Below are 20708 nucleotides of genomic sequence, written 5' to 3'. Positions count from 1 at the left end.
GGGAAATGTATCTTGACAATGGCTTTAGTTCAAAATGTAATAGGATTTCGTGGCATATATCAAACAAAGAACACTGCAACCATCTTATTGTCACAATAAAGCATTATAAACTACAAGTATTTGATCATAAATACTGACTGACAGGTTTGTTTAAAATTGTCCCTGGTTGCTTAAACATATGAATGATCTCCCTCTGGGTAAAATTTGTCGAAATTGCAATAATTTTGACTGATTTCTGTGCAAATTGTTTTATTCAAGACCAGGAATTGAAATCAGAAGCCAGACTCATTGACCCGAGTGTAGGGACATCAATCATATACAAACTCTGAATGATAACGTAAGTCAATTCCTTCATACCAGCAACAGGTTTATTGGCATTATTTATGTACATAAAAATAATAAAAGTGTTGCCATGGTTACATGATGTCACTCATAAGATGCCATTTTACATGATACTCAGCAATCCAGTGGAAATGACTCCTTGTCCAATATTGAATCTAATATTCATGTCATTTGGTGACACCTTTAATCCAAGGCAACTGTCTTCAAACTCCAAGACTAAGAAGTGAAAGCTGACCTGGTATCACAGAGAAGGATTGCACCATAGTCCTGTCGATGTCTGATGACTCGTCCTATGGCTTGGTTGACAGCTCTAGAGGCCTGCTGTCGGTACCATACCTGGCCACTCAGACCCTTGCAATGGAATGTACAAAAGCAATACTTTATATCTGTAACATGCAAGGGGAACAAATCAGCGATGAAATCACAACATAACAATATCTCTGATATAACAATGAATATATATATATATATATATATATATATATATATACACACACAGTACCCTTAGAAATCAATCTTTTTGATGATTCTATCGGATGGTTCTCTTACTCATTCTCACCCCCTCTATGATGCTTAAATCAATACCGTATATTTCATTTGCAAATTATTTCAAATTCTTTCACTTTATTACTTACGGATTATCATACCACAAGGCACACTTTTAGAAATTCATGTTAATAAAGTTATTTGTGTTTGACAATAATATCAATACATTTGTACATGGTAAGTTTTGTTTCCTTCCCAATACCTCAGGGTTTCTCCTCCTGGCTTCATCCAAGTACTGCATCTTTAGCATGACTCTAGGGTCCATCCTAGGGGGGAATGGGAGCCCTGTGATCACCACAGCACGCCCATTATTATCAGCAAAGTCTAGACCCTCAGACACCTGGTGGGTGTTAATGGACAAAAATCATGCAATTTGTCACACAGACATTTAGGTGTTAAAACTAGCTGTCTGGAAATTCCCACATCATCAAGAGTGGACACCAAATTGATGATTGTGATGGAAAGTTTGTTAAAGCGAACACAACAAATGCACTCATAATGATAATAACTGATTCCAAGAATTTCCATTTACAAAACATTACCCTTACAACTCTTCACGAACTTTACAGTGGAAGAATTTCCGGTACAGTTTGTAGCAATCACAAACGTTTTTGTACACTAAAACATATAAAGGAACAGGAGTTCACCTTTTGTATAGTAACTGTTTCTTGAACAATGTCAATGAGAGAATTACAAGCCCTCAATGATCAATCATTATCTTGCTGGGAGAGGTTAGTCTTGATTTCTTTTACAGTGTCCTTATCTATAGACAGAGACTCCAACTCTCCTGTTTTCGACAGGAGATCTCCCACTGAAAACCCATTTTTGTAAAATCTCCTGTTCTCCTGCTTGACATTTAATTTCTCCCGCCCTGGCTCTGTGTCTCCCGGTGGAAAGGATTTCTTACTTATTGCTAATGTATATTGAAAAAATAAGCCTTTAGATAGCACCAGAGAGCATCTAGAACCCTAGGAACTTCGCGCTTCGTACAAGTCAAATTGGAGTCTCCCGTTTGCTAGGGGTTTCAGGCAGGAGAATCTCCAGATCAGAAGGTGCTTTGGGTTGGAGTCTCTGTATAGATGGAAGAACAACTTACAGGAGAAATCATGGGACCAATTGGAAAAAGTCTGACAAAGAATCATGCTTTGAAATCTGCTAAAAAGAAAGTCAAACATACAGGATTCATCTATTTCATCTGTGCATGTAATACTGCAAATGTGCATATCATAGAGTTGTATTGTTGGTGGTGAAGATGCTAACCCGTTGAGGACGGACTGAATTTGCTACGACACACATTTCCCATAGACAACTGCTCGAGTATATTCGGGACTCGTCCTCAACGGGTTAATAATGTTGGAGATAAAAATGATGAAATGATAATCACATTGATGAGAAGAAGGTGGAGATGATAAACTTACTGTTCAAGGTCACAATGAAAAAGGGATTGAAAATAAAAGATAAACATACATAATACTAAAACTCACCTTCCCTCTACAGACTGCAAAGAAGGCAGCTCCATTCTGTGTTGGATCTTTGACTCTTTCATAGAATGACTCCATTGTCTGAGGTTCAAAGGTCATCCAACATCAAGAAAATAAATAAATGACTGGAAATCTCTGAAACACGCACATTGAGCCTATAGACATTTCTTATTGTACCGATACTCTTATGTTGTGCATTATGATAGGAGTACATCATCCTTCAGTAAAGGAGCAAATTCATCAACTCACATTTGGTTGTGAAGCATAAACAAGAATGAGTGCTCCAGGCAGTTTATTGCTCAGATACTGTATAAACTGCTATTTTTGCAAGGGCTGAATTTTGCAAAGCACAGATGGTTCACGAATTTAACAACACCCGAAAATGTCGCCTTGCACTAAGGTTATACATGTAGTGCATTGATGATAATGTCGATGACAATTCGCAAAAACAATATCTCGCGAAAATGCCTGTGACCTCCTCATTCATGAAAACATTTGTACGCAAAAATACCAGCTTATACAGTAAGCTTCAAAACAAATATGACATTGGTGGCAGTCTTTTAGCCAGTGGCTTGGCTCTGGCTTGCTACTCTGACTCTGTTCCCTGTGCTAGCAATTACGACAACAAGAAGTTCATTTGGTTAGCAATTACTACAGCGAGAAGGCCTTGGCTGAGGCTATACCCAGCCTGTAGAGGCTGATTTTCTTGATCTTCATGTGAACTGCTCTAACAAATCTAGTGAAGGAAAAAGGGACAAGTGTGGACACTTGACTCACAGTATGATACATTATCTCTACACTGACCCTTAGTCTCAGTGACTTGTGTAGACATGAGGAGAGTGAAAGGGTCATATATAATTTTAAAGAACTGAACGGTTTGAATGGTTTGAAAGGTTCTGGGAAGGGAAGAACAACTTTGTCTACAAAGATATACAAACACAATACAGCTACCTGTTTCACTGTTGAGATGATTGAAATTCAGTGTTCTGGACCTCAGTGGCCCCACCCTAACACCTCCTTGGGAACTACATACACCATATCCTACTCATTCCTGCCAGATTTGATGAGTATACATTCTGAAGAATATGTATGGGTTAAATTCCTCCATCCAGACCTGCCAGACAGACAGACTGAAAACATAATGCCTCCATCACCCCCTCAGGTGGAGGAATAAAAAAGTCAAGAAAAGAAAAACACGGTTTAATAACTCACCTCATTGAAGTCCGCTTTCCCTCGAGGCTCAATAAAGATCTGCTTGTACTGACCGATCCTGTTGCTAACACCAGAATCCTTGTAATAAAAGACAAGAATTTCACAAAAGAGTTTTAACAGTAACCTAACAGCATCTATATATTGTTACTATATCAGATGGAAACAGAAACCTTTTGTAAATAGTCAGTGAAAATAATGTTATTATAAGCTGGAAAGTGAAACAAAGGAAGAATTTCAATAACTCTTTCTTTCTGAAAGAGAAAAGCTTCATCCATTTTGCTACACTAGCAAGTTGTTGATAAAATGTGTAAAATGTCATCAGATGATTGCAAACTCTTGTGAAAGAAAATGACATTTAGAAAGGAAGAGAGGTAGATATATGAGTAAGAGATAGAAAGACAAAGAATGCTGTCAGGACAAAATCTGATGAACAAAATCATTTCTTAAATTACATTAAACCAAAGTGAGGGACATGACTGTCAATGAATGACTAGTCCAATGGTGAAGGAGTTGAGCTGAAAATGAGAAGAGAATTTCTTACCTGCCAAACCTGCATAGCATTGTTCATGACTGGATAGGATGGGAAGAACACCAGGAGACCGTTTGGCACCATACGGGCAAAGTTGACTGGGAGAGAAAGGAAGATGGTACAAGGAATGTACTTCAAAACAAACAAGCAAGCAAAATTGTTGACTACAAAAGGAACATTTCAATATCAATGTATAGAGGTCACTTTAAAACCTAAAGTGAATAAAGTTTACCAGGAGAGAACATGAGAGTAAAGATGTCACTTCAAAACCTACATACAAGCAAAGCTTACTCGGAATACAATACTAGGAGATTATGTCAGATATACTACTCCCAGCATCCTTTGAGTTTGCACAGCAAGTTAGTTCATTCATGATTGATGTTGCTTACTGTCAATTACAAATGTCAAAATAATGGTGGACTTCAAGTACTTTTTCACTACAAGATAATGATTGTAAGAGATTATGCAATATGATATTGATCACAGACTTTCACTTTCCCACACGTGAGAGGCCTAAACAGTTTTATTTCACATGAACTTGGAGGAATCTATGCTGTTGGTTTTATGCTGCCAACGTAACTTTAATCAGCATTACATTCCCTCTCGTGAACCTGTATTGTTATCTGCAACTGACCTATTGTGTTTCCCAGTGAGAGTACATAGTCACGATTGAAGCGAGTTTGGTAGGAGGAGTTGAGGACAGTGCCATCTGGACCTTTGGTGATGACTCCCACTACCATCTGGTGTTTGTCAATCACATGAGGATTCTCAAGCTGGATGGGGAAGTCTCTGAAAAGAAAGAAGAGTCAATATCAAAACAAGGGAAAACTCTGAAATTATGAACAAACACAATAAGTTAAGAAAGAAGAGTCAATATCAAAACAAGGGAAATCTCTGAAATTATGAACAAACACAATAAGTCAAAGTATCAGGAGTGTTGGTATCTGTTAATATCTAACACCTCCTTTAGTGAAAGCAATAAACAAAAACAAAAAAAGAAAGAAAGAAAGAAACTAGAAATGTCGCTACGGCGACTGATGCCTCCGCCATAATGCATGATTCTCCCAATAGGTGTATAGTTCAATGTCTTCACAATGTGTGATGACAGTTTTACATAACTGGCAAAATATCGAAATAACAGGTTTATCAGAAATATCTTGAATGTTCACTTTCCACGAACTGGGTTTGTTATAATTGTCTATTAAAGAGTGCAGGTACACATATTTGGGGAATTGGAAATTTTTACTTGACTTCTGACCGACCTTATTATAAGTTTATGCATTGAGTATAATTTTCAAAATATAAAGAAAGAGTGTAATTACCAGTACAAAATATATATATTTTTTTCATTTAAACCTAACCGTTGACCTTTGACCTTCTGGCTGGAAATTTCCAAGAGAATCTCCATTAAGTAATACATGTACATATATTAAATGTTAAAACTAGTAATGCAATCATTGCATATACAGTACTCTCCGCATAATCGGGTAGGCTCGGGCAGAGCGTTTCTTACCCGTTTAAGCGGAGTACCCGATTAACAGAAGAACACGTCTCATTCACAATTGACACACACAATGTGTATGTACGTACACATGCATTGTATGAGAACACACGTGCTTGCAATGTACATTTTACATACCTTACACTTGCTCAGTCACGAGCAATATTATGGACAAATATGTCTTCAGAAAACTTTGTCGTTTGACTATAGACTCCTCGCTAACACGCAGGCGTTTTCCGAAATGAACTCGTCTCTTTGCGTGCACTAGTCACGTAGGACCTCGAGTAACTTTTCGAGAAGTGACTGGGAAAAAGCAAAATTATGGAGCTGGTGAATGGCCTGATTTTCGTTGCAAACTTCTCGTACTGTGAATGTTGTTGCAGAGCAAGGGAGGAGCGCAAGTGTGTTCAACTCCTGTCTGTCTATGCAGTTGTGAGTGCCAGCTACATGTGTAATGTTCGTTTACGTGTGGCAAGTCGGTACTGGTACATGACATTGTGTTTTCATGTTTAATCACTCCCCAAATGATCGGTCTTCTTTGCAAATCAAGCAGAGAATGCGATTGGCCGTGGAAAAATTGACATTCATGATTTCTTAAAGTTTTTATCTGCGATAAAATGTGGGTAGAAGTTAGATAAGAAGCAAATTATTTACCCATTTATGCGGAGAGGCAACCCGATTATCAGGTAATTTTAATATGCATTGGAACTGATTTTGACATTACTACCCAATTAAACGGAGTACCCGTTTAAGCGATACCCGATTACGCGGAGAGTACTGTACTAGTACAGGCGTATATGAGGGAAATAGTAACATTTTGAGAAGTTGACCTTGACCTTTGACCCCTAAATTCCCTAGATAATCCCTGCCAGTCAGTACATGCATATGTACCAAGTTCAATGAAGATACATTGAACCATTTGTGAGAAAAGTGATATTGCAACATTTTCACCTAACCTTTGACCTTTTGACCTTTGACCTTATGACATGAAACTCTCTCTGGAGAATCTTTATGCAGTAGTACATGTCTATACTAAGTTTCAAGAAAATAACTGCAGGCATTGCATAGATATGGGGGAAATAGCAACATTTTTAGCATTTGACCTTGACCTTTTGACCTTTGACCTCTTGTCAATGTCACTAAAATCAACTCAACTAATTGTCCTATCATACATCATCCTTGGACCAAGTTTGGTGAAAGCTGCTTCATCCAGTTTTGAGTTATCACGTAAACAGATAAATTTTAGGATTTGACCTTGATCTTTGACCTTTGACCTCTGTCCGATTTCACTGAAAAACTAATCAAGTAATTGTCCCATCATACATCATCCTCCAACAAAGTTTGGTGAAATTTGCTCTATACAGTCTTGAGTTATCGCGTAAACGGATAAATTTCATGATTTGACCTTGACCTTTGACCTTTGACCTTTAGCCGATTTCACCTAAAATCTAATCAAATCATTGCCCCATCATACTTCATACTTGGACCAAGTTTGGTGAAATTCCAGTAAATATTACTCAAGTTATCGCGTAAACGAAAGCGGACGGACGTACGTACGGACGTACGGACGTACGGACGGACGGACGGACAACCCGAAAACATAATGCCTCCGGCACCACTACGTGGCGGAGGCATAAAAAGGAAAAGCAAAGACAGCTGGTTCAAATGCTTCCCGTGAAGTAAAATATGACAGCCTCAGATGTGTTTGTTTAATTCCATTATTACAAGAAATGCAGTCTCTTTTGTCTTTTTTACTTTTATCTCTGTCCCTAAAATATGCTGATGAATTATTTTATAACAGTTTATACATGTACAAGTTTGGATAAGCTTTATCAAATGTTTATACGTATTCATTATTCACAGCCTTAATCTGATCATCTATACTTCAATTTAGACACTGTGACCATCTTTAAGATAATGAGGGCCTACTGTCACTAAAATGATGAGCAACCAGCTGAACATATTTAAAGACATTTGATAACAGGTGAAAACAATCTATAAAGTTGAAATTTATCAAGCAGACATTTATCTCTGAAGCTGAGAGAAAAAGACTTACATGCTGAGCTCAGATTTGAATGAAGAGAGAGGTGCTAGGGTGCCTGATGTCAGGATGATACAGCGTACACCTTGAGACACTAATTCCTGCATACTGAACCCTGGACTAAAGCACCAGTAACTCAAGATGAAGCCTGTATGACAGGGATATGTGTAGATAAAACATCCATCTCGTGCATTCAATTAAATACATCGCCCACATAGTAGCAAAGCATAGCACACTTAACATATGCTCCAGCTATTCCGTGTCTTCTACTCGAACCCAAGTTTGATGCATAATTCAATAGGAATTAAGGTGTATTCTATTGTTTTCATCATTTGTTGCCATAAAGCCCTGCTTGTTAACTTTCAATACACATTTTGCATCACTAAACATTGCATCTGCCTAGTGAAACAAAAATTGAGTATTAAGTGGATGATCTGCATTTTCATCAGATTATAATGAGTGCAGACGTCACATTTGTCAGCACACTAGCACACTCTATGAGCCACAAAACTGAGATCATCTGGTAATTGATGATTCCTTGTCTATTACGTTATTTAGCATTGTGACACTATATGAATCCACATGCATCTTGTTTTTATTTCCTTTATGGAATTAAGTCAAGTATTTTCAGTTTAAATGTATGCAAAAGCTACATATATGTTCAGGTGTGCTAATGTTTGACTTTGGTGTACCACCGTTTGTTAGGGGAATATGTTAACTGTAATTGTCTTTGACATTTTACTCAACATGGCTTGGTACCTTGCAAACAAAATCCACAATAATGCCACAGGGACAGGAAAAAATAGTTCTAAAGTCTACTTTAATACCTTTTTTCTTTGACTTATTTGCTGCACTCGTCCATAAGTCCATTCTTTCTCCTTTCTTCTGCTTGGATTCAGCATTCCTGATGTGGACCTTGTAGTATTTGGTCATCTGTGATGGCATGATTTGACCTGGGTTAGTTCCAGGACCATCACGACTAAAAACAATCTGTTAAAAACACAAACATATGAGAATCAGAGTGATTTGACCTGGGTTCGTTCCAGGACCATCACGACTAAAAACAATCTGTTAAAAACACAAACATATGAGAATCACTAGTAACAGTTCCAGGACCATCACGACTAAACACAATCTGTTCAAAACACAAACATATGAGAATCACAGGTAAGTTGGGGGGGGGGGGGGAAACACTTGATATATAAAACATACTTCATAATGAGTGTACAATATCAGATTTTTATATGATGTCAACATATGAAGAGGTAGTATCAAAATACAGATTTTGGCAAAAGCAAAATACAATCTAAATTCACTCTAAAGAATCAGTATCATAAGATATCTTTTCAAAACATGTTTTATCGGGGTTACATGCAATGACAGTGCTATGAGTTTGGAATTTGATAGTGAAGGTAAATACTCTGAAAACAATACAGATGAGTGAAAAGTGTGATCTTACATTTTTTATTTGTAGTAACTCATTGTGTCTCATAGAGAACACTGTTCTTTACTCACTGTAAGAATGTCGTAGAACTTCTGCAGACCAGCTGCTTTGTTATGGAAGAAAGTGGAGCCTGGAGAGAAAAAAGAAGACAAATATGGATCACTTGTCAGAGTTAGGCATAATTACCTTGGTCAGTGAATAAAGGATAAGTTTGGAAGTACATTTAGTGTGAGTTATGACATATTATGTACAGTAAATGAAATACAAGGCTTTATAATACAAAATAATTCTGAACTGAATATGTGAAATGCTTCAAGGAAAATCGAACAAACAAACAAACTCGAATTGAAATCAAACTCTAAATAGACATAAGAATGGAAACCAGCGGAGAAGAATCGATTGCTGCTGCATACAAGATCCAAACACCGCTGCACAACCAAATATTGAGTTGATGAAAGAAACACTTTCTCTCTCCAAACCAACTTTCTAGCCATCGCTTTAGACAAATCAATACCAGAGTATAATACTAGTACAAATACTTTCAGTGAGAGTAAAGCAAGCCATATTAAGATTAATGATTTCAGCAGAATAAATTGTTTCCTGAGCATTTTTTTTTTTCTAAATGAAGGCATTGTTAATCGATTTAAACAGGCAATCATATTCTTTGACTTTAAAGTCTGGGACTTGGTTTTCACCATAGTTAACAAATGTCAATGACAATATAACTTTGGAAATGTAGTGATATTACTCACTGTTGGTCAAATGAGCTATCATTTTCTCCAAGAGCTGCATGAGTTCATTCTTAGTCTCACTGTTGATGTTGACCTTACTGAAGAACTCATAGATGAAACTATTGATGGAAAAACATTAAGAAATAGTTTTATCAAGACATGAAGGATTATGCATTAATAGTTCTCGTGTCATCGCTGGCAAGGAAAAAAATGTAGTATGCATGTACTCATTTAGACTCTTTTTTTTTTCTGTCATCATTCATTCCAATGACATTGTCAAAAGACTTGTTTTATTGTAATTGCTTCAAATTGTTAGAACAAATGGAAATATGCTAATGTAATATGTATTTAACATCAACGAAGACAAAGACAATCTCTCTGTGTCCTGGCTTCACATTTATATGTCCTTTTCATTCTTGTTTTATAGGACTAAAGAATATATCTTGATTAGCCACAAATATATTGCGCCTATCTAAACCAATAACTCCACTCCAAACTAACAATGTTGTGAAAGAGACTTCCATTCACTGTCTTCCTACAGGAATGTGCTGCTCTTCACATAGCTGTCACATGGAGACAAAGGAAATTAATTATAGTGAAGAGAGGCTTGTCTATAGGTAGCACAAAAAGCCATCATTTAGAAGTAATGACTGACCTGCCAGGTTTAGTGATACCCTGTCCTCCCTCGGGTATATTGAAGGAACTGATGTGCTCTTCAAGGTCAAGGAACAGCTCTGTAAATATTCAAATGGTAATGAGTATTATGTACTTACAACATAAGACATAGGGTCAAAACTCAGGAAAATTATAATCTACAGATTATTACTGAAAGAGCTACATATCCTACATCTTAGAAAACTTCATCTGTGAAGATACAATTTTGCTTGATTGGCCTTACCTGTGTGCTGTATAAAATATATGTACACATATATAATATATTAGCATAAACCTTTTTTATGTGCAGAACTGTAGTCAAAATGCACTAATTGAATTGAAGGTACTGTGGATATTTTTAGACTTACCCTGGTACTCTGTCACCTGTCTGCGGTATAACAGTCACAATACATAGGAGATGTACTTACACTCACACAGATTGTAATCCATTTGGCACATATTTCCATAAAATGAAGAGTAACAAGAAAAGGGAAAGCTAAGCAACATGTGAGGAGGTAGACATATGCTAACTGATTGAAAGGGTTCAACCAATATCAATATTATCCCTTTTAGTCACATGATTACAATACAAGCATAAGACTTACAGCAAGTACATAATCTACAGGCTCTTAGTGTGGTACAAATTAAGGAGGTTCAAACTTACTCTTGAGTGTTGCGAGTGCAGCAGCATCAAATTCCTCTTCTGCAGAAACAATAAAAAGTTATGAGCATTTAGTAAAAAAAACCCCACATTTTCTGCAAGTACTTTTTGTACATCAATTTCACATCTATACGGATGACCCTGAGGCAACTGAAATTTCTGTTATATTCATTTCTTCCTGTTAGTTTGATGATGTAAGGCTCAATCAGTGGGAGTGCCTTGAATTTTCAGCCAATGTCAAAATAAGACTAAGTTACAGGCTTTCAAGCAGGATAATGTAAAAAAGTAGGAATAAAGTAGGAACAAAATCTCTAAAAAAGTAGGAAAAAGTAGGACATGAGAGGGAAAAAGTAGGGCATTAAAGAAAAAAAAGTAGGAATAAATCAGGACATGTGCAGGCTTTTTGGAGTAGTTTTCGTTGATACTCACCAGAACTCTTGATGCTACATGTAAATCATAATTTGTACTCACAACCCTGCTGCCTCAGCCTCACTTTTGCTCCTTTGGAGAGCCTGGTAATTTTGAGCAATGATGAGAGCTCGATGAGCACTGCTCCAAGTCCTAGGCTGCAATATCAGTGGGATCAATCACATCTGCACAGGAGCAAAAGCTGAGGCTGGCAGCAGTCTTGTGGTTGATTGGTTTGTGTTATCCCTCTTTCATGCTGAAGAGGCTCTCCCCACCAGTAAGACTCTGCAACTAGAGTCTACTCATCATTTCTGAATATCAACTATGCAAGTAGCCTTGCACATTTTTTTTTTGCGGGGTTTTTCACCAAAAAAGTAGGAAAAAGTAGGATTTTGAGCAAAAAAGTAGGAAAAGTAGGGACAGCAGTAAAAAAGCAGGAAAAAGTAGGAAAAGTAGGGCCACTTGAAAGCCTGAAGTTACAATGTACAAATTTCTACACAAAGTTAATAAGAAAAGGATGGGTTTATCTACATATTAGGATCAAAGAATGTAACTCAAGCTCATCCCTAATCCATCAACTCACCTCCTCCTCCATCACCATGGTAACGTTCATTCAGCATCGTCACCTCCACTGTCCTCTTCAACAGGTGATCTGTCTCCTCAACACATGATGCCAGGTCAAATGAGGTCAGGTCAAAAGATGCACTTTCCTCACACATTTTTTCCTGGATTAAAAGAGTAGGGCTCAGCATCACAACATGAGATTCCATCACAATATTTTAATATGAAGGTCAAACATCTAACTATAACTGCATATTTTATCTGAATGGACAAAACAACTGCATCATGAAATTAAAACAGAGTGCATATATAAAAGATACTTTAATAGAATGTGCAAGTATGTAAAAGAAAGAGAAACATCATAGACATTTACAAAGCAAATTTATTCCACAAAGTGGTATCCCTATTTGTATATCCTATGAAAGCAAACTAAAAAGAATAAATTATTTTAAATGTACAAACACTTAATAAGGAGTGTGAACATGAACAATTCACACGCTTTTACACAAAATTAATAGAGTTTTACAAACAATTTCTCATTTGCAACTTGGTGTCAACTTTGGAAAAAAATTAATGATACAAAAAAACCCGAACACTGCATTTCAGTATAAATGTAATGGCTCTGATTTCAGATTCTCCCTTAATGTGCCAGAGGCCATAAAGTGGCCATTTGCCAGTTGAACAACAAGACAACAATAAAAAGAAATTACTGGGTAAATATTGATGAACGTTTGCAGAGGGATCGAGAATAAGTAGACCACTATCCTTGTCATAATTAGACAAAGTAAGAGTTTTCCTGTGACCTTTGTGCACACTGTTTCATGTATGGGTTACTCAGTGTAAAGAGATAGAGCTGTATAAAGATGGGCCTAATCCGATTTGTGTAGATTTTTAGTTCTTCAAAATACCTCAGAAACAAAGACTGCATGCCAGACAAGTTAAGGGTTCAAGAAATTCTAGATTTCTGTTTAATAATAGGAAGACATACCACATTATGTGCCTCATCAAAGATGACAATGTTACCCTGAAGCTCAATTCCATGGATTCGTCTTGACTGAGAAAAGTAGGAAAAAAATGACATGAAAGCATGTGTCAAGTGTAAATGAACAATAAGAGTAATCCTCCGAATTTCTCATACTGGAATTTCAACACAACATGTGATGTATCGTTTGAGATACTCTGTAGAGTTATGCATGTTTATATGCATCTCAAAGATGCCAAAGTGAACACAAATATGAAACAAACATAGATATCACCTTGTGAAGGAATTCAAAGATTGGAATATAACTGAGCTAGTATGACTATAACTAATACGCAGATATACTTTGCTGAATATTTTCCAGAATGCCTATGGGAAAAATGAGTAGTACTCAATCTTGATAATTCTACAAATGTACGAGGGTGACAAAATACGACAAATCTAATCTAATCAAACTTTTGCTCTGGTAGGATATCTATATACAATGTACACTATCAAGTATAATATCTCAGCCTCAGCCCAATGGCATTGCAGTAAGAGTTATGAAGGACATCATTTCTTCTACATCACTATCTGCAGTGTACATCAAGACTGGATAGCTATACCCTTGGTACTAGGGAGGATGATGTGATTAGAGTTGCCATCATCAACATTACTATTTTTTTTTTTTTTGCAATTTAAAAATAAAATGTCACATAAATCATTATCCATATTTTTTCTACTTCATTGCTACAAACAAACAAACAAACAAACAAACAAACAAACAAACAAACAAACAAACAAACAAACAAACAAACCAATTTGTTGGAGAAATTGGGTACATTGAATACAAAATGAGTGAACTCATGTATCAAATAGGAGAATTCATGAGAAGTTTAAAATAATCCATGAATGGAGCTTTTACCTTTGGGTCCAAGAGATAGTTGTATGGCATAAATATGATGTCTGAAGATGTTTTCAGCTCCCGAGCCATGTAGTATGGACATACTCTATAAATATACAATACAGTATCAATCAACAATAAGGAAATGTATATCATGTGACATGACCATTGTATACTACCATTCAAAACTGATTTCAGCTCTTGAGCCATGTAGTATGGACATACTCTATAATATAGATACAATGGCAAGTAACAGTAAGAAAATATACATCATGTGACATGACCAATGTATACTATCATTCCAAACTGATTTGAACACTTTAGAACTAAAGGGATGGCTAAATGCAGAAAAGTAAAAATCCTTCTGAGCATTATTGCAGTGTCTTCCTCCCTTCCAAATAAATAAATAGTTTTTTTTTTTTTTATTGAGATTATGGGAATATCATTGAACTATCAATGGATCACCAATGTTTAAAAAGCAAGTAGGGAATGGTTTGTATTGAGTGAAGATTGTAAACACTGAAATAAGTGTCGTAAGTTTTAAATGGGGATTCCATGTAATGCCTTTCATAGCTGCACAGAAGCAATATTTACAGTCTCAAAAATGTAGGAAATGCAACTCATTTACTCTGTTGCCAATTTAAGTGAGGAAGACATTACGATGATTATGTGTACTTACTTGTGTTTGTTTCCAAGTTTGACAAGATCCTCGATATCCAGGATACTATCGGTGAAAGCCTTTTCTCCTTTCTTGCCTGCAAATCAGTCAGAGTAAAATCAGTCAAATCTTGCTCAAGGGTATCTGTAACTACTACACTGTTGATACTGACCACACAATGTTAACCCATAGGAGTACTGCAGTACAATATACATTGTATTTGCACTTCAGTAGTACAATAAATTAAAAAAAAAGAAAAAAAAAGCAAAAAGCAAAAGGCATCAGTGTATTTGGGATAAATGCTCAAGATTGTAAAATCCAATTTATGAATCTGACTTATTCTATCTTCTCTTTGTTATCCTGTCATAATGCTTTCACCTCGGTGCTTTCACACACTGCATTATGCAAACATGCCTTGTAAATTAGGCATGCTGTTTAAAATACTTGAAGCATTGCTGGGGGACCAAGATGACCAGTGAATAATCTCCCAGGTGATGAAAGACCATCTCCCTTGTAAGCCATGAAGGTCTGAGATAATTTTGCTATAGATATTATCAAGTTTTCCTCATTTGACTGAAAACTCTGAATTTTACTGTGCATCCCATTTTGGAAAAAGATTATAAATTAAACTACTGAAATAAATACATTATAACTGCACAAAATCAGGAAAAATCTGGAAAAATATATGCTTATTTGGGATTGAAAGGATTTTCTTCCATCTCCAAAAAATATGTTACTTGTTGAAGGATTAATCATGAATCTAGCCATCTGCAAGCTTTCGAAAATTCTGCAGCTACATGGATACATGACTTAGACGGGGCTCAAACAAAAAAGACATATAAATTCTGTTATGAAATACAAGCTATGAATGATAAAACTGTGATAAAAGACAAAGCATCAAAGCAGGAAAAAGTGGTTTCTTAGACTGAATGTGTTGATATGATTCACTTACTGTCAAGGTTGTTGTGATAGTGACACATCTTGGCATTCACTTTAGCTCGACACATGTGAACCTAGAGAAAGATGAGAGAGTCATGAAAATTTACTGCCATAAATCAGAAATATCCTCGGTGGTGGGGGATTATTTGCTGTGTCAAACACACCCAGCCAATACACACCCACATCTTTGGATAGGCATACCATTGATTGATGGATAGAATTTGGTTTAAATGTAGGACATACAATGTATGATGATGATGATAATGATGATGATGATGATACTACTACTACTACTACTGATAATAATAATAATAATAATAATAATAATAATAATAATAATAATAATAATAATAATAATAATAATAATAATAATAATAATAATGATAATAATAATAATAAAACAAACCAGAACAAAACAAAACAAAAATCATGGACATACATACTCGTATGGGATTCTAACCCATAACCTCCTGATTCCTTGGCAGGCATCATATAAATTAGACCCATCCTTCATAACATTTTACAACCTGATGTCCACTTTGGATCCTACAAATATACTTTTTTTTTTCTTTTTTTTTTAGGCCTAGTAAGATTGTATACAATAAGTTTTAAATTTCGTTTCTGGCTGACATTGTGGCCCACTGGTTGAGAAGTGGGGCAGTAGACCACCGAGCTTCTGCCCGATAGACAGTGATGGTTCTAATCCCTTATAGCAGTGAGTACTGCATTCATCGCTGGAGCAACAAGATCTCGTATCTGAAATTTTGGTGAAAATGACTTTTTTGGATTAATAGTCAGATAATCAGTTAAGAGATGCCCTGTCCAAATCCAAGCTGTCTTACCCCAAAAATGAAGCCACCACAGCATGTCAAAGGAAAGGCTCTCTCATTTTATATTGTGTTGTGGCTGCCATTTCTTTTTTTTTTTCTTTTTTTTTTTGTTGCTCTCCTGAACATTTGACCTTTTGTAGATATAAGGTCTTGTCGCCCCAGCGACGATATGTATTATTTAATAATTCTTAGGTCAAATTGTTTTTATTGCAACTACTGTACATTGTAAGCAAAAAATTGCCCTTCACCAACACAAATAAATGATTAGTCAGTGTTTCAAACAGTTGAAAAGTGCTAAGGAAAAAATATGTTGAGCAAAACATCACAGAGTACACATGTACAAAGAAATAAGAGTCATCCTACCTTGGCTGAGTTGCTTTCTGCTTTCAGAACCTCAGGGTGTATGCACATCTGTTCTCTTGATCCTAACACAGAGACTCTGGGTCTGAGACACATCATTTTATAAAAATACACAACTTTTTGTGATTAATTAGTATGCATCCTCATTCAATCAGTCACAATTATGAATCAAAAGAGTCTTATTGCAAACTGTCACATTCAAATTGAGATTATTTCATAATGTGTCCGTTCCTAAGATAAGACATACTGTAAAACACAATATTTTCGCAGCATGAAACTTTCACGAGTTGCCTCTAACATTCAATGCGTATAGTGTACACATGAACTTTCATATCACGCATTTTAAATTCGCAAATCTCGGCTCTCGCAAAATTCGTAAAATTAAAATGCATGTGAACATTGTTCATTTTACAGGAGTAAGGCATTGAGTAGGGGTATTTTCATATCACGGGTTACTCGGGTTATTTTAATGTGTTTTGGTTAACAGAGCCAATTTTGAACTTTAGGTATGTTTCTATCTACATAGGAAGGTTATCTTTATTACGGAATGTTCTGAATCTCTAGACATTATAATGACATGATATTCTCCTCTTCCTCAATAAAGATGAAGGGGCAATTTGACTCTTACTTGACTATAAGGCAGCATTTGACATGATTGTACATGAAACATTGTTTTCTTGTTTGCATGATGGAAATGGTATTGGTGGTGTGGCTATTGATTTCATAACATCATATTTTGAGAATAGGAAACATAGATAACGGAAAATCGGATGTCTTTTTTAAAAAAAGATTTATACATTCTTTCAATACAAGTGTGTCCTCACATACTGCAGCTATGTACTGTACCTCACACTATGACGGTCAATGTTAAGTATTCTGTTAGTCACTGTACCTGTAGATAGTGTCTTTCAGCTGGTCCACAGCTTGTGACAATTGGGAGTGAGTTCTGGAGGCATAGATTATCTTTGGTCTGTCAATGAATAAACCTTGGAGGAAAAATAAATATATAGCAAAGTAATAAATGCACATTTCTGGAAAGTCACAGCACACTTCCTGGTGCTTGATTTGAATTACAGTCATAAAAGCTTACAAATTTGGGTAACAGCTATTCATGATTATCAATAGAAGTCCAAAGTGAACAGTAAACTACTTTGGCAACTGCAAGTTGGCACGCCGTCGACTGAGTCGGACGTGCAAATGTGGCACATAAAGAGTTAAGATTAAATCTTCCCTGCTGTATAGATCTGCATCACTTTTCATAACCTAAACCTAAACTAAAATAGTCACCTATATGTTTACTTTAGTGGCAGTCAAGGAAAAGAATAAGCTTCTCACCTCTACACTATATCTGCCAGATCACTCGAAAATATTAATAAATTGAAAAAAAAAAATCAGTGACAACAGCCACATTTCTATGACAAATTTGCTCTTAGCCAATCAGATGCAAGGATTTCTGTAGCTTATAACAACCATAACAACTTGTCACTGATGACAAGTTTTATGAAACAGGGCCCAGATCTAGTCTTCCTCTGCTCCTGATCTAACCTTCCTCATTGGTCTCTCCCCATCCTGCCCCTGCCTTGAGGTCTCCCATCAGCTGCTCCTGGTAGGAAGCCGCTGCTCCATCTCCCTTGCTCCCCTTCAGACATCGGCCTAGCTCCTGCTGGGCTATGTACGTGTGGCGCCATGCCAACGCAGAACAAAGAAGGCACAAAGTCTTGCCAGTCCCTGTAGGGCTTTCTAACACTCCATTTTTACCCTGTTAAAAAGAGAAGTCACTTTTCAGTTGTTAAACAACTCAAAATACATGCAAGACACATACTTGTAAATGTCAAAGAAAGAATTCTTTACAAAACTGATATGACTGACTTGCCTGGTGAGCGTATCACTGAACCATCACATACAAATGCATACAATGGCTCAGTCTCATGTCAAACTCCAAATCTCACTTTGCACAAATCTCTTTCTGAAAATATGTACATCCATGCTTGCATATATGCATAACATAACACTGCTCATTATCATTTTGCACTATCATGGAATAATGTCCAATGGGGGAATAATGTCGAATGGGTGAATTACACTTGTAATCATTTATCCACTTCAATTGTTGTTAGGTTTAATCAATATTGTATTCAATTAGTTCGTTTAATTGACTTGTATTAAATATATGTATGAAAAAGAAATTCAAAAATAAAATCAATCAATCAATCAATCAATCAATCAATCAATCAATCAATCAATCAATCAATCAATCAAGCAATCAATCAATATGAAATCTCATCTACAGTATTTTACCATGAGCTAGAATTAATGTTAAAGTTAAAATTCTTCGCATGATGTAAACACAGGTGACATAGACTGGGTTTTTTTTTTTTCATTCTTTTCTTGCTACAGCTATTTATGTAATTGAAATTATCAAAGCAGATAAAACTGTTCTGTGTAAATGCTCTTCTGTATAATTACTACTCTGAACATCTTTCTCACCGTCTGCAGACATTGAATTACTTTCTCCATGTAGTCTTTCTGGCAGCCATATGGCTCAAACGGGAATTCCACCTGAACTCCTGCACACTTGATGCTTGGCATGATGGTGAATGTGGTGATGTGAGGCAGCAGTCAGCAAGAACCCAAGCTTCCCTCTGAAGTACTGTTAGACTATCCCTCAATTGTGTTCTTTTGAAAAGATGTCAATATCTTTATTTCCTCATCAGCGTGCTTCTTGGTACACAACTTCAACCGTTTAACCTTCCATGCCTGAAATAGGCTAGGCGAAAAGTCTTGGGCTGGCAGAACTCATGTTGTCTGAAATGAAACAAGTAATGAAGTGGATGATCTTTGCTCTGGAAATCATATAATTTCTTGATTCAAAAACTTAAGCAGACTTCTCGTAAGTAGAAGAATTACTTGTTCACGACTCTATGCATAATGTAATTTGCAGTACAGATTTTAAAGGCTTAATAACATCAACCTGACCACTTTGGTTTTTTATTTCAGAACTACAGTTTCTGCTCGATACATATTTATGACAAACATGAGAAGCAACAGAGTTGATAATTACATATTATAAACAAGCTCTATTAATCTGACGTACATATCTGCATCTATATCACCAGACTTATACGCCCCAACTCAAACATCACACAGTACTGTGTATTTGAAGATACAATGAGATCACTGTGAATTGGTCTCACCTCATAAACAGGAAACTGACTTAAAGTCTATATCAATAACATAATCAAAGTTAAACATGATGGAGAAGGAGTGGAGAAATCATTCCAAACAAGTCAACAGTTTACTGACAGCAGCTACAACTTGAATAAGGTGGTAGCAACAAAGTTCTCTAAGTGGTTTATCAAGATTTCAACAAGTATTATTGGTTTCTCTGCTCAAGGACAACAATAAATTCCACAAATCTATACATGGAGGTGTCGGTTTATGTACATTTTGAACTACATAATGTGACATCATAAAAATTATCTGGACTTCCTTTAAGTCTACAGCTTGTAAATCAATTGGTGAGGCATAAGTACTAAGCTTCAGCAATATGGGATCCTGCACTGGGAACAGAACATACAACCCCTGGAACAAACACAACAAGAAGCAGCCAGATTCTGCACCAATAATTACAAGAAGTAAGAGGGAGTTGTTACAAGGACATTAAATTAGAGGAACTGGGATGGGATACTTAAAAAAAGGAGAAAAAAGCAGAGGCTACAAATATATATATGATGTATTAAAAGATGGTGAATGGACTTATTGTTGACAATTCCAACTTACAAGACTAAATCCAAACACATAAATAAATTGCTTGGCATGTTCAACCCAAAGAAATCTAGGCAGATCACCCACAAGGCAAAAGTTTTCCAGGACTCCTTCATTACTGCAGAGTGAAAATGCGCTGCTTCTGAGTGCTTGCACAATATGGAAGAGGAACTGCACTGTTTT

At 36.2% G+C, this 20708-nt stretch overlaps 1 protein-coding gene across 1 annotated transcript in view; it reads right to left on the bottom strand.

The window, feature by feature from the left end:
- Nucleotides 1–19349, bottom strand: part of LOC140234139 (regulator of telomere elongation helicase 1-like) — a 28978-nt gene extending 9629 nt beyond the window's left edge. Inside the window, exons 1-21 of the mRNA XM_072314214.1 lie at nt 19248–19349; nt 18306–18519; nt 17653–17746; nt 16764–16845; nt 15584–15644; nt 14653–14728; nt 13995–14079; nt 13100–13165; nt 12134–12275; nt 11146–11184; nt 10483–10561; nt 9849–9946; nt 9168–9226; nt 8480–8642; nt 7668–7800; nt 4745–4899; nt 4123–4208; nt 3582–3659; nt 2373–2450; nt 1091–1228; nt 578–693 (exon numbers count right to left, since the gene is read on the bottom strand). Of these exons, the coding sequence (XP_072170315.1) occupies nt 578–693; nt 1091–1228; nt 2373–2450; nt 3582–3659; nt 4123–4208; nt 4745–4899; nt 7668–7800; nt 8480–8642; nt 9168–9226; nt 9849–9946; nt 10483–10561; nt 11146–11184; nt 12134–12275; nt 13100–13165; nt 13995–14079; nt 14653–14728; nt 15584–15644; nt 16764–16845; nt 17653–17746; nt 18306–18519; nt 19248–19349 (2144 nt within the window). The remainder of the gene's footprint in view (nt 1–577; nt 694–1090; nt 1229–2372; nt 2451–3581; nt 3660–4122; nt 4209–4744; nt 4900–7667; nt 7801–8479; nt 8643–9167; nt 9227–9848; nt 9947–10482; nt 10562–11145; nt 11185–12133; nt 12276–13099; nt 13166–13994; nt 14080–14652; nt 14729–15583; nt 15645–16763; nt 16846–17652; nt 17747–18305; nt 18520–19247) is intronic.
- Between the last annotated feature and the right edge of the window lie 1359 nt (nt 19350–20708).

This window comes from Diadema setosum, chromosome 10, assembly GCF_964275005.1.
Source record: "Diadema setosum chromosome 10, eeDiaSeto1, whole genome shotgun sequence".
NCBI classification, from domain to species: domain Eukaryota; kingdom Metazoa; phylum Echinodermata; class Echinoidea; order Diadematoida; family Diadematidae; genus Diadema; species Diadema setosum.
Note: the sequence above shows the minus strand (reverse complement) of the source record. Positions and strands in the feature narration are given on the sequence as shown.